This window comes from Hypomesus transpacificus, chromosome 4, assembly GCF_021917145.1.
Source record: "Hypomesus transpacificus isolate Combined female chromosome 4, fHypTra1, whole genome shotgun sequence".
NCBI classification, from domain to species: Eukaryota; Metazoa; Chordata; class Actinopteri; order Osmeriformes; family Osmeridae; genus Hypomesus; species Hypomesus transpacificus.
In genome coordinates this window covers 2,923,511-2,938,635 of record NC_061063.1, presented here as the reverse complement: position 1 = coordinate 2,938,635, position 15,125 = coordinate 2,923,511, and the positions used below count along the sequence as shown (strand labels likewise).

The following is a 15,125-nucleotide window of genomic DNA, read 5'->3' as shown; positions in this document are numbered from 1 at the left end:
GTCTTTTATGTACGCCACAAACTCACTTTATTCAACACACAGCGTTCGCACTGACAAGCGCACGCACACACACTCGTTTTACACACTCACGGGTCACACGAAGGGCCGTAATTCCCACTTAGTACACACTGGACTCACTAACTGCATGCTCCAACATGCTGGTCACACTCCCTTACATATAAATTGAGCTGTCTGGTTGGTAAGGAGATCAATTCATTTATTCCACCAACATACTAAAACGCATGTGATCCCACATTTACCTTAGGTGAACCAATAACATTCTCCCTTTACTTACATACAAGAGCTCTTAAGAGTTTTCATTGGGAAAAGGGACCCACCTAGTGGAGAGTCCTGTAAATGCAGGATGTGAGGTGGCCCAAAACAGAGCAGGGTCTCTGTAACACAGAGCAAGGTGAATGAATTACATTTAGTCACTGGCAGGGTAGACCAGAATCCAACTATACAGTATATAATTGGTTTTATTTTTATAAATGTAATATTGGGATCACTACTCATGGGTTTACATAGCTTTAACTAAAACTATGAGCACTTTCAAATTTCTCTTCTTGGGGGTCCCCCAACTTTTGTGAGGGGTCATTTCAGACAGGGTTCTTTACCCGGAACCAATATCCACTATGAGATGAAGGTTTGAATAGATCTGACAAAACAACATTGTGAGGAGCCAGGACCAACATGCATTCTGTTGATTATTTTTATTTATTTTTATCCACATTCCAGTCAGTCAGGGATTCCACCAAGCTTTCCTTTACATTCTAAAGCTCGTCATTAATTGTTCCCTGTATATAGAACATTTCTTTGACAAAAAAATTATGAATAAAACAGGAGAGCAATATGACAGTGGAATCTCAATCCTTAACACCTATTTAAAATTGCAGTCAGACGGCCCAATTGAAAGACTGGGCTTCACGACCGGACCTAAACCGTCCCACAACACAATGGATAACAGAGTACAGAACTCCACCGACTTTGTAGGAATGACAGACCTTTTCTCTAGGTACCTAATTTATTTCAATGGATTAGAAATGAAAGTCAACAAACTTTCTCCACACAATTTTTGGGGTGGGGGGGGAAAACTCCAAAATGTGTGCATGCATGACTCAGATGCTGGTGGCACAAGAAACAGTGGAAAGGGTCGTCTAATTGTCCTTCACATCCTCTAAATAAGCACAGTACATGATGAAGTTGGTGAGGCAATTGAACGCTGATGCGATAAAGAAACCCCTAGAACACGGACATTCCAGAATCCTCTTTTATTAAGGAGGAAACGCTCCAACGCTCCTCCATAGCTTCACGGCAAATGTCTGACGCAGAAACACAACACAGTACACAAAAGGTTTGCATAACAATATCAACCATCAAGGCTATTTGGTCCAGGAGTGATGAAGGCACAACTGAGGACACTACAGCACACTTACATGGTAAACACACACACACACAAAATGTTCTTCAAAACATCAGAGAACGGACATTTCACATATGCATATATTTTTTTTTTTCTTCCTATAAAAGGCAACTTTCATCTACTAAGACTGAGGGTTGGGATGGAAATGGGTCTCCTGCTTTGCTCTGGACACGGTGGTCCTTCACCGAGGAGTGTAGGAGCTGCAGCTTCTGAGCTGGCGTCAAAGCCTCCGTCTAAAGCACGCAGTACATGACACGATGCAGGAGGACAGAACTGGCATCGAGTCTGGCAGCTGACCTCATCAGTTAAAACATCACAGCTCATCTGGAATACAAAACCAGGCAGTAGAAAAGAAGATGACTAGATCACGTCAAAACGTAAAGTTTGTATACGTGGTTACACACACTGCAATCAGAGACCTCCCAGCACAGACGGATGCTTTACAACATGATCACAGACGGATGCATTACAACATGATCACAGACTGATGCATTACAACATGATATATGAGTGATTGAGAAAATGGAACCTTTAGGTGTCTAAAACACCCCAAAGAGTGGAAAAACGTATAGCATAGCTGACATATAGTACCATTCACCTAACAAACAATCAGACAATATGGTGAGTCTTAAGATTAAAAGAAAGCAGCAAGGCATTTTATTCATAGCATAGTTTCCAAATATAACAATGTTCAACTGAAGGCCTTCAAATGGACACAAAAAAGGTACCATTGCAAACTGCCACAAACAAGAAAGGAGATAGCATGCTACACTTAAAGCTACATTTAGGCAAGAGTCAGGTTTGGCATTGAGAAAGGGTCAAACAAAAGAAACTTTGGATGGCATCAAACGTCAGACCTGAGAGAGCTCAGTAACTCATTTCTACAGCCCGTCCCTGGCTCTAGGAACTAACATCACAGTCCCTCAACTGCAGTTTTCTAAAACCTACCACTAGAGGGTGCATAGGAACCGTCTTGTGAGCCCCTGGTTTGGCTGAAGGGTTCAGAAGCATTGCACGGTAAAGAATAATCTGGCATTCCTTGTGAGGCCAGAAGGCAGGATAATCATCCTATGTTGGTTATATGGAAGCGCACATGGCTAAGTCCTTAAACCTCCTTATACATCCAGCGGATTAAGAACATTCCAAGATACACGTACACCAAGGCAACCCTGCTAGCCTATCAGCAGGCCTTTTCAATTGCAAGCACATTAGCCAAGCAGTGTGTCGAGTACCACCCCCAATCATTGTACAGGACTCAGACAATGGATAGCCTGTCTAGATAAGGAACTTCACACAACGGAATTCCATTCATGTCTTTCTTACATTCGACACCAGAAAGGAACTGTCACCCTACCAGAAACAGTAGTTTCCTCTGGTTTGTCTCTCCTTAAAGATCATACTGGAGGATTTGCATTGAAACATAGATGGGGGGAGGAGGGGGGGGGGGGGGGGGGAGTGACCTGATTGGATCAGGCCAGTGGGAACTGTGGGAAGTCTTCAATGCTGCTGTTGGTGACTGGACGTGATAAAGCTAAAGGAAATCAAGCTCTGCACAGATCTGGTAGAGTGAAAAACACATGAGCAACTTCGGCGAAAAACAAACAGCAGCAGCTCTTAAAGCAACACTTAGCAAAGCAGACAAGCGTGTGATTTTGGGGTGAGCTTGGTGCCAAACTGGGATTTAACAGGCAACCATGTGACAGAGAACAGAAAAAGAACAAACAAAAAAGTGTGAATACAAATAAAACAATAAGTGAACTTAATAAGTGTCTTTTTTTCCAGTCCAGTTTGCCTCACATCCTATTCACGTTTCCTATAAGTGTGTGATGTTTCTAAAGGGCTCAGAGCTGCCATGAAGCTGGTTCTAAGTATAGAGAAGCAGACACACTTGGCTCGACGGACACGGTGTCCAATCTGGCCTCTGGAAATTAACATGGGGATAGAACAAGCATCCTTGGACCGACTTTAAAACCTGGAACGAAACAAAGGGGTCAAAAAACATTTTTTTAATTCTAAGTGAACAGACTTCAAAAGAGTGATTTTCAGTCATCTTCAAAGCGCCTTTCCTACGTGTTTGGATCTTCAGAATCAAGGCAGCTCAGTGATGCTGAGGGGCTATACTTTGACAGGTGTCAACAAGCGGTGAGCTGCATTCGTGCTTGCGTGCGCGCTGGTGAATTCCACCCACAAGTCACCTCTGTGCTTAACACGCACAGGAACTGCACGGTACTGTACACCAAATAGCTTTGCTCATAAATGTAGTTTTGTTCAAATCCCGCAAGGCTCTGCAAGGCTCAATTCTCGTTAGGAGGGAAGGAGGGGTGTTTGAGTGCGAGGTCCACCTTCCGCTCAGTCTCTCCTCCTCCTCCTCCTCTTCTCATCCCTTTCTCCTCCCTGTCCACTTCCTGGTTGTCCACCGCCATCCGTTTCTGCCCCTCCATTGCTCGCTGTGCCCCGTAAAGCGTCGGCTTGATTCATTCCATACCTCTCCTCGGTCACTCATTCATCCGTCCATTCCCTCCCGTCTGGCCGTCACTGCATCTTGTCTGGGTCGATGTTGTCCAGGTCGATGTCAGGCGACGCCACGCAACACAGGCACACCTTCTGGGTGTTGAGGGAGATCACATCTGCGGACGGCCAAACGGGAAGTGAGATCGACGAAAGATTCAACTATACAAGGCTCCCAATCTAAAAGGAACACAGGACAGATACAAAAGACCACCCGGGGGGAATGTGAGTACATGAGTGTGTGTGTGTGACCAGTCCTCACCCAGCATCCTGCTCAGGAAGGCGGGCCTGGAGCTGGGCGGCAGGTGGATGCAGACATAGTAGACGGGGGCGCCCGACAGCGCCACGCCGATGCCCACCAGGGAGTTGATGGTGTCGCTGTACAGGGGCACTATCACCAGGAACAGGGTGCAGATGCAGTACACCACGGGGAAGAACAGGCTCAGCTGGGGGAGGGGGGGGGGAGGGACAATGATAAAAAAAAGGAGATATTAGAGGAGGCAGAGAGATGGAGAGATCAGGTAGAGAGAACGAGACGGCGATCGTGAAAAAGAGATTGCGGCTTGCGTTACCTTGACGGGGCGGTGCATGTCGGGGAACTTGACCCTCAGGTAGATCTGGCTGGCAATGGACAGGCCAATGAACAGCCAGTAATTGAAGCTGAAGTAGTTAATGAGCTGGAAGACGTCCCTCACACACAGGTAGATGAGAGACATGCCGCCCTGGAGAGGAACAACACACACACACACACGATAAGCAACACACCCTACTGATCCCTTCTGCGTACACACATGAACACAAGTACACACACTTTAGTGAAAGTGCCACACTTACGTTAAAGAGCAGGGCTGGGATTGGGGTGTAACGTTTGACATGGATCATGCAGAGGACATTAGGCAGGTGTCCCTCTCTGGAACCCACGAAGAACAGTCTACAGGTGGAGGAGAGAGAACTACCGGTCAACAACAACAACGCTCGCCTGAGATGACTTCTATCCATTTCCTAAAGAAGCTTTAGTCTTTAACCATATAGTCAACAAATACAACAATTATATCCATTTTGTATGCCCGGTTTCAGATCCTCCACTTTGCTCAGTCTCGGTCTCTATCGTTCTTACAGATTCCCCGAGCAGGACGCTTCGAGGTTGACCCACAACAGAAAGCGTACCATGGCGATGGCAAAACACCAAGGAAAGTAAACAAGGGTGTTCGCAGCTCATTGCTCGTCTGTGTAACACTGTGTGTTTACACCTTCAACAACGTGCTCTGAGATGGGGGGGGGCGGGGGGTTGCTGACCTGGAGGCAGCGATGATGGAGGAGTTGAGGCCGCCGTAGCAGGATATGGCCACCGACAGGGGGATCAGCCAGCGGGCCCAGCCCAGGACTTCGTCCGCAAACGTCTGAGGCGCAAGAAAGACAATGAACACCCGGTTTGTGCGTCTCGTTGGACTAGTCCCTTCGGACCAACCGTCAGGAAACGCGTCTGATTTTCTTCCGACATCAGATGGCACCGGCCCCAACTCATCACACTAGTGTACCGTCAGCAAATCTTTAGTATAAACATCTATATTTACCCCTTCAGTTGGGTTGCATCTATATAAGAAATACATCAATTTCAGTAAAGATGGGCTTCATGTTGACACAACTACCCCCCCCCCCCCCCCCGGTTCTGCCCATTTTTATTTATTTTGTTAATTACATTTAGTCTTGATGAGCCTCGTTCAAAGCCTTCTCTAACTGCATCAGGAGATAACTTTGTAAGCAAGCTAAAGTCCCGGTTGACATCGTCAAAGGGAGCCCGTTAGGAATTCAGTTACCGGCAGTGGCTTCCAGGGCAGACCAGACGAGAGAAGAACAGAGATCAGTTAATGGTCTTTGAGGCTGAACAGATGCTGCTAATGAGGACAGAGCCTCATGACTTGCTAATAAGGTTGATGGTTTAATCAGGGTGCATGTGCATTCTTTTTTACTGGACTGTCCTGTGTGCAGCATTGCCTCAGAACCTTTGTTTCTAGTGAATAGAGCAGATCTTTTCCATCGCAGATCTAACCGTGCGATACAGCTGGATTGGCCAGATCAAGACCACGGGAGAATCTAAGTGGGCGGTTCACGGTTTGTTTGTGGTTCACGGAGGTTCAGACCAATGTTCAGTCGTATGAGGAACTACTGGCAGCTACAGAAGGTGTTGAAGTTGGCCTGCGATAGAGAGATGGATTCACTTGTTAAGTGTTTTTTGAAAGCGCCTGCCCTTTTCCAAGCAGATTCCAAAGAGTCAGGTTTTTGCTACCTTTCTACAGCATTTTTACGTCGCTACACACCCCTCAACACAGCTAACGGCTAGTCAAACAACACCTGCTCACCACGGCTACAGCCTCGCTGGCCAACACAGTGTCCGCGTCCATGACTACGTAATAAGCGATGTTAGTCAGGATGTAGATCACCGTGACGATGGGCATGGAGATGGCTATGGATAACGGGAGGTTCCTGTTATTGGATGAAGGGTAAAAAAAAATTATAATAATAATATTAAAATAAATATCAAGCCACAGCATAAAGATGTTAGACAACAGAAAAGAAAATTGCGCCGATGCTAACGGCCAGACGTCCAATGTGTGCGCATGCGTCATGCACCTCTCTGGGTTCTTGATCTCCTCGGTGATGAAGTTGAGCGTGTCCCAGCCAGAGTAGGAGTAGAGCGCTGCGTACAGGGCCAGGGCAATGTCCCCGGGGTTCCACTTGGAGCCCTTGAACGAGTCCTCAAAGTTCTCCGTCTTGCCTGTGGAGAACACAAGGCCAAGACATCACAGAGGGTCTCCTGGTTAAAAAAAAAAAGCTCAACGCTACGGAAAACCCTTTTCATACCCATTCAAATCACACTGTGCAGTACACGGGTCATATACTGTATGTGGCGTGTACAAATGTACAGAAAAAGGTTCTCCAGTGAAAGGGACGGCATGTCTTTGTATGTGTAAGTGTAAAGGTGTGTGTAGGTGTTTGGGACGTACCTTGTCCTAGTCTCACCATCCCGGCGATGATGATGACGATGAGGGCCAGCACCTTGGCAAAGGTGGAGACCACCTGGAGGATGGCTCCCCACTTCACCTTCATACAGTTGATGCACGTCAGAAGACCTGGGGACGAGGGACAGTGCAGTCTGTCGTCAGGCTTTTCACACGGGAAAGGAAGAGGAGTTGGACCAGGAATGAAAGAGGACGACGACAAGGAGGAGGTGAAAGGGCAGGAAGTGAGGTAACATGTGGCAAATGTCACTTCCCCCCCGCCCCCCCCCCCCCCCCCCAAAAAAAAAAGTATGGTTCAATGGTTCAAACCAGGCTTGTGGTCATTTCAAGAAACCTTCTTGTTTTTAAATCTTGACCAAAGAAGCACTTTCAACTCCTACAGAATATTAAATTGTAGGTTATCCCGTCTTATCTTCTTCGACCAAACATTGGAATACATGAGAGATAATGTGCAACGACCAGCCACCAGTACACAGACTGGCTCCGATAAAGCTAACTGCCTGGGAATGGCTTCAGATAAAGAGGCAGATAAACAGCGTCTCTCCCTCTACGCAGAATGACCGACAGCTGACGAGCAGAGGAAGGATAGGCCACGTCAGACTTTTATATGCGATCGATTGAGCTCGCCTGTCACTATAGAGCTCGACAGAAGGAGGAAATATATTAGCAAAAGTGTATAGAGGCACTTCTGTCGCGTCTGGCAAACGATCAACGTGCTTGAAAGTACGAAATCGGAAAATCGGTATCTCATCTATTCAAACATTCCTTAAATGTAGTCAGATGGCTGAGCGGTGAGGGAGTCGGGCTGGAAATCAGAAGGTTGCCTGATCGATTCCCCGCTGTGCCAAATGACGTTGTGTCCTTGGGCAAGGCACTTCACCCTACTTGCCTCGGGGGAATGTCCCTGTACTTACTGTAAGTCGCTCTGGATAAGAGCGTCTGCTAAATGACTAAATGTAAATCTCACAATTGAGTCTTCGAACCAAATAGAGAATGAGACATTCCCGACACAGAAAAACTGACATGACCAATGAAGTAACTTCATTTGAAAACACTACATTCCTACTGTTCACTACTGTTCACTACTGTTCACTACTGTTCCTGGAGAGCTACCAGCCTCTAGGTTTTTGCTCAATCCCTAATCTAGCACACCTGATTGATCAGGTAACTGGTGTTGAATCTGGTCAAACGAGTGTGGTTGGACAAAGCCAACAGGCCGGTAAGCTCTCCAGGAGCAAGGCTGGAGCCCCTGCTTTAACATCTATTCATAAGATGGAGGGCTGGATATCACGAGAACGGGCTCCGAGTCACACCAAAGGCTTTTTGCGTGTGGCATGTGGCAGGAAGTCAGGCCCCAGAGGTGAACCGCATGCTTGGATGGTGGCTGCGTGGACTCAGCAGACGCTTATTTGCAGGTCTGAACAGGGCCAGGATAACAAAGGATAACAAAAGGGGTTACAGTGCTCGCTGAGGTAATCTTTCAAATGGCCCTGACTTTAAAAGCACATGACGCTGGATTTACATTCTAAAGCACTCATGAGAAAAATACATCCATGAATGAAGCATTGCCTAGGCTACATGGCAAACATGTTTCGGGTCATTTCACAACTCACTCTTAGGAGCACTGAAATTGTTGGCAGTAGGTCGTTACACCAGTGTTCTCTTGGTATTTTACAGTGGTAGATGGGCTGGATAAGTCTTAGAACACAGCAGTTTAGTGAAAAGTGCACTGTGCTTCAAGATCCCTGCAGCTCTTACTGGTGGAGGAGGAAGTGTCAACATTGACATAGTGGGTGTATATCAGAGGTGCATTTAGATTCATTTCTCAAGCACATTGTGCAGAAATATTATAGGAAAACACGCCGAAATGGACTAAGTCTGTTTTTCCAAACGATATAATGTACTCTGACTCAGAGCTTTTCTAACAGTGGCCACAGAGCTGGATGGTAGTAGATCATCTCTGCACGTTAGGTACTGACAGTATTCGCAAGAATATGGACCTATGACAATACAAAATTGTATTAACCATTAGTCTGAGTGAAAAGGTCATAAACATACAAGAATACTTAGTTGACTGTGTTTAACAAAGTACACCTCGATTTGTTCAAATACACATTTTGGACCACTAATCAAAATCTCATCTCCATGCTTTTCTGCATTCATCCGATTTCCTTTTTAATGCATGGATTCCATGACTCCAGGGCACGCGTCTCTCCTAAGGCTATCATGCACGCACAAAAACGCACAAAGGGGAACTTCTCACCAAAATACGTCATTCACAACCTAGTGTAAACATGCCCAAAGATACAAAGTAGGAAGTCTAGGGTAAGGAGAAAAAAAAAACTGACTACTGAATTGCACGCTCTCTAGTAAGGCTCATGTGTGTCTATAGCTCAGTGGTAGCTTGTGTGTGAGAATGTGTGTAACACGTAACATTGTACAAATGTTCTCTCAATACACACTGGTGACACTCCAACCCGGTCAAGAAACAGCGGAAGCTTCCATGTGCAGTGACACGGAAGACATGAACCCGAAGCACGACTAGATATTGAATGTCACGAAAGCAAGCTTTCCAGAAAATCCACATTCCTTTGCTCATGCTCACTATAAAAACATGGAGTGCGAGATCAAGATACACACTTAAACCTGTATTCCACATGGGAGTGGATCAGCAGGCATTGAGAAGGAAAACGGTTCGGGAGGAGTTAGAGAGACTAAACTGAAATCGGAGCACTTCCTGGAGGTACAAATGAAAAGTCCGACCTGGCCTCAGAAACGGCCCAGTGGCTGACTGAGGTACTCCTCCTACCGATGATGGCTGCGGCTATGAGCCGGACGGCATCGTAGGGGGCGGAGCAGGTGGGATAGAAGGGCTGGACCAGGTAGGTGGAGAAGGTCAGGGCTATGACCGCCTGGCACGCCGGCTCCACGATCATCAGCGACGTCCACAACCTTTACAGATTCAATCATCCAGAACTTGAATTATGAGCCTCAGGCAAGCATGATGCAAAACACATGAAGCAAAACATAACATAAATAAACATGGGGATCAAGATAAATAATTGATACGGGTCGGAACTAAGATACTTTCCTTCCGCAACTTTTGCCTTTTCCTCAGTCCCTACAAACCATAACATTTAGTTCAGACTGTAACACACACACACACGCACGCACCTGATGAAGGCCAGGAAGCCACCAAAGGACTCCAGAATGTAGGCGTAGCTGGCCCCGGACTTGCGGATTGTGGTTCCCAGCTCAGCGTAGCACAGGGCGCCGAACACAGAAAAGACGCCTCCAATGGCCCAGACCACGAGGGACAGGCCAAACGACCCAGTGTAGAACAACACACCCTGTGTAGAGACGGGTGCAAGACATTACCAACAGGTAGCCAAGTCCCCATGTTCAGTCCCTAAAACATGCTTACAAAATCTTCCATAGCATACTGCCATCAGGATGTGTCTGATAGTATAACTCTGAAAATGTGTAGAGAAAATACTGTACTTTATGCTACAACTGATAGACATAGCCAGGAGTTGCCCTGATGTCCCAACATGGGTCTAAAACAGCTTGTAAGAAATACTTTGATTTTGTCTTGAACTTGGATTTGGCAACTGCCTTCATTGACTCGCCTGGCTTTAAAATGGACCGCTACATAACAACGGGCAAACCCCGCCTTTAATAAAAGACACGCTACATAACGACAGGCGAACACAGCCGTACTATTGGCGAGACAAAGATGCCCGAGCCGATCATGTTGCCCACGATGAGGCAGACGCCGTGCAGCAGGGAGATCTCCTGCTTCAGACGCATCGACTCCACCGACGTGGCGTCCCCTTCGGCCGTCATGGCGGCTGGGCGAGCGCGCGGCCCGGAGGAAGAGCGGGAAGCCCCAAGGGGGAGGGGCTAGATGGACGGGTGGACGGAGAGAGACGGAGGGGCGAAGGACGAAGCCGGGAGGCAGAGAAGGAGCCGTCTAGGCCGGGCGGAGGGCGGAGGGCTGGACGAGAGGGTGTGGAGACCAAGGGAGGGGGCTTGGCTCAGGGCAGGATCAGGAACCAAGTCAGGATTGGGGAAGCCAAGTTGGGAAACCTCAGCTTGCAGTCACAGCATCTCCCTTCACCGGTTGTCCTTTGAGGGGAACAATCTGAAAAGAGACAAACTTTAAAGAGTCAGTGTGGCCACAGGGTCCCCAAACTTGTTAGTAGGTAAATGAATGACTACTTTCTGCTATCTAGCCAGCAGCATATCTTCCAACTAATCAAGACAGTTGTAGCCTTTTTGTCATCCATTGAGAAACCATGGAAAATGCTTGACAGAAGCAGAATGCCACAGTATTGACTGTGCTGGCAAAGTCAGCACCCCTTCTAAAAGGGAGGGTCGCTGAGTTTCTATGGCCCAAACGCAGTGCGTCAGGCCTACTGATGCACCAGGCGGCAAGCTAGTCTTGTGATGAGTGTTTCTGGCCTCTTTTCATTAGCACATTGCTGGACCCAGCTGAACCTGTTAATTGGCTTTAGGAGTTAGAGCCTATGTGTTCAAAAAAACAAATACCTTTAGGTTTATTACTATACAATACATTATACTCTGGTATACAGGGTTGAGTGTGCCTCACTTTTTCCAACCCATGCTTGGTGGGCAGTTGGAAACAAGTGACGACAAAGAACTCCTTGGCTCCTTGTGGGATTACTGGGAACACAGCAGATTTCTCAAGGTCCTTTGTCTTGGAACAGAGAAGAATTCCTCTCTGAATCTTCAAATGTTTCTGGTGCTGTCAGAGGATTTACTATGTCGGGCAGTTGTTACATCAAAGTAACTGTGGAACAGGCCCTTTAGATTCAGCACATCGATCTGGCATAATATCAACGGGAGATTTTGACGTTTCACAAAGTGATCCATCTTATAATATTACTCGATATATACACTACCGGTCAAAAGTTTTAGAACTTGACATTTGTGGAATAAATACATTGATTTTGTCTTGAACTCATCTTAACTATTCCTTTCATTGACTTGGTACTTCCAGAGCAATTAATTATTATCTAATACGTCTTCATAAGCGCTAAACTGCCAGAGGTTGAAAAAATAGTTTAGATTTGTCTTCCTTTGTTAATTGAAAAACCTCAACTTGATGGTTGAAAGTGATGGTTTGGGGCTCTTTGACTGGATCCAGTTGGCCACTTCCACATAGTGAGTGGCACCCTGAACCAAAAATGCTACCACAGCATTTTGCAGCATTTCAACCATCAACTTCGGTACTTCGACCAGTGTTAAGCTGTGCTTGAAGCTGTTGTCCTGTGAGCCGCCTATCACGCAAACTGTTGACTCTCAGAAACTTGTCTTCTGATTCTGTTGTTGTGGCTTTGGGTCTGGCAGACCTCTTACAGCTTAATACCTATGTACCATTTCAGGTTATTCACTGAACTGTGTAAAATTCAATACATATTTTAAAAATGGGGGTGTTCTAAAACTTTTGACCGGTAGTGTAATTCAAATAGTGGCCTGACCTTGTACGTAGACTTAACTTTAACTATGAGAAATGTACATTGAATGAGATCTCATTCAATGTACATTCACGTGCTGCTGTATAACTTGAATAGCCTAGTCGGCTATTCGAGTTATACAGCAGCAGTTTGTCAAATATTGGGGGTAAAGAACACCTGCAAAGACTTTGCATAAAGGCCTCCAATTTATACGTTTAAAGCTGATATTTACACTAACAGTGTACTGACAAATGGGCAGGAAGTAAGGGAGTACAACCATCAAGATGTTGAGGCATTGGTCCCCAACCTAAAAAGCATCAAGCAATTATCCCCATCAGGAGCAATAAAAGGTCATTGGAGGGGCAGAAGACAATAATATAATTCGATTTTGGTAGCATCTGGTTTGAATGCTTCTTTAGTTCAGAAATTAGGCTACAGATTGCTGTTGGGTTACGGATTATTTAGTTGTACCTTTGCTAACTGTATGGTTGTGTCCTGTAGTCATCCATTTAAATGTGGAAGACATGAATCATGAAATACCATGCGAATCCCATTCTGTTCTTGGAGATGTAGGCTACTTCATTCATCTTCCGCCACAGCAATAACATGAAACGTGGACACTGCTCTACCGGCACTAGCTAAAAATACTTCATGTAATAACCGGCATTGCTTCTAAATCTGGATTAAGGCTTCCTATCGCGATGCATTTTCAGTTCTCGTAAAAGGTGATTCGTTTAGTTACGTACTTCTATGTATAACGTATTAATAGTATAATTTACCTAAAAGTCAACGTTGAATATTAGTAGCTAGCTACCATAGCTGGTTAGCTCGCTACCGACTATCCTAAAAAGCAGATCTACTATACTGTAGCTCGTTTTAGGCTACGTCACCCGTAGTAATAATTGGCGCTGCTTTCATCATCTCCACATCTGGTTGTAGGCATGCTAGGAAATGTAATAAGAAATTGTTTCCAAAACACCCCACTTAAAACATGTACTACAGCAACCGCCTTCAGCAATTACTTAATAAAAATTACAAACCGCTATCTAACTGGAGGACACATGGATGCTGGGCATGTGAGAAGCTAGCTAGTTATGCTAGCTCAACAACAGCTAGAAAACAACAATCAATTAGATCGTTAATGCTAAATACGTTTTGTACGGTTCCTTTAGTAAAAGTAAGTAATGACTCATTTTAGGTGGTATATACGAGAAACAAACATTAGCGGTATCAAATATGATATAGTAAATAATTCACCACAAACCTTCACTCAGCTCCTCAACTTCCTTCTCTGAGCTTGCTAACAAGAAACCCATGTGTCTGACCTGATTGACTTTTAGAAAGGAGGCACAGCTGGCTCACTACATCGTGTCGTCATCATGACGGGTACTCATGACCCCGCCTCCTTGAGACTTGGTGCTGAGGAGAACTGGTGAATGTTAGAAGTAGCCTCGAACCAAGATTTGTTTTAGTCGTCTGTTGTTACCCTTGATGATCTGTTTGTATGTTTTACATCTTTGTTATCCTTTTCCATTTCTTTTGTCTTTTATATGTAGTGTATGATATATGCAGTGCTGTTATCTTTCTCCTTATGGCAAAAAAAAACATTGTATATTTCTAGGCTACTTCATTTTATTATAATATCAGGTTGCAAAAAGAAAAAATATGAGTTGAATACTGAATAGCACTTTAAAGAGTCGCCGTTACTGTGTGGCAGGTTAAAACATTCATTCTACTGAGGTACATTTACCCACTGCTAAATGATTCCATTATGGTTAATCAGTGACTTGAGTGAGAGGTTTCTTGCTCTGCACTTGACATTTGTTTATCATTCACTCCAAACAGTGGCAAAGCAATAACATTGATTGAATTTGTCCACAAATTGTTCACACAAACATTCATTGTCTTATTTCAATGAGAAGAATAAAAGGCTAGAGCAAGCTAACATTTCAAAGTGCTTTTTTATACCTGTGACCGTCTGTGTCTGCCATGATTGACCAACTCTACCACTGAATGTACGATTTATGGCGAGTCTTGAACCCTATTATAAAATGTATATAATAGTCCAGTGTTTGCCCAGAGACACCATGGCACACAGGCCTACATAATAAGCTACACTTATTACACTTATTGAATTCAATAGACCGTGTGGACAGACTGGTAAGTATAGGTTACTATGTGTAGGCTATTAGAGGTTTAGTGTACTGTATTTAATATTGTATATTATATTGTATATTTAGGAGGTTTATTATATTTTAGCTTATCACAGATGTAATCTATGTACTGTGTACTTATGTGTTATGTTATGTTATGTCAGGTTGCTCTGCGTTGTCTTGTCCCAAGAATTTTAGTGCCCATTCTGACCTTGTGTTGTTCTGTGCATCTGACAATAACATATTTTAACTTGTACTTGAACTACATGTAAAAAAATAAGTTTGACCAGGAATTGACGCATGGCTATTTGCTTCCCTCTACCGGTTTAAAATTGAAGTCTTTCTGCATTCAACTATATCTTTTTCAAGCAATTCGGCCTACATTATAAGCCCATCGGCAGCGAAATCTGGAAAACTGCAGGGACAAATAACTTCGGCTAATGTCGACCTGTCTAACCTACCTCAGACTAGATCATAAAAAATTTCGTGTGCTCAAACTTTGCAATTCAATGACGCGTCTTCAGCGGGCCTAGTAGGCCTA

The 15,125-nt window shown here is 45.0% G+C and overlaps 1 protein-coding gene across 3 annotated transcripts; it reads right to left on the bottom strand.

The window, feature by feature from the left end:
- Window positions 1-701: 701 nt before the first annotated feature.
- si:dkeyp-120h9.1 (Y+L amino acid transporter 2-like) lies at window positions 702-13,765 on the bottom strand. 3 transcript variants are annotated; one of them, XM_047019048.1, is made up of 13 exons: window positions 13,696-13,765; window positions 10,672-11,095; window positions 10,126-10,301; window positions 9,761-9,903; window positions 6,937-7,062; window positions 6,563-6,707; window positions 6,292-6,415; window positions 5,228-5,331; window positions 4,766-4,862; window positions 4,504-4,653; window positions 4,194-4,377; window positions 3,909-4,050; window positions 702-3,395 (listed from the first exon to the last, which is right to left on the bottom strand). In XM_047019048.1, exons 2-12 carry the CDS (start codon window positions 10,795-10,797, stop codon window positions 3,956-3,958), a joined length of 1,470 nt encoding a protein of 489 aa, XP_046875004.1. In that variant the 5' UTR covers window positions 10,798-11,095; window positions 13,696-13,765; the 3' UTR covers window positions 702-3,395; window positions 3,909-3,955. The 3 variants fall into 3 exon arrangements, with proteins under 3 accessions (XP_046875004.1, XP_046875005.1, XP_046875003.1); XM_047019049.1 differs by having other exon boundaries at window positions 702-1,747; XM_047019047.1 differs by lacking the exon at window positions 702-3,395 and having other exon boundaries at window positions 3,818-4,050.
- Between the last annotated feature and the right edge of the window lie 1,360 nt (window positions 13,766-15,125).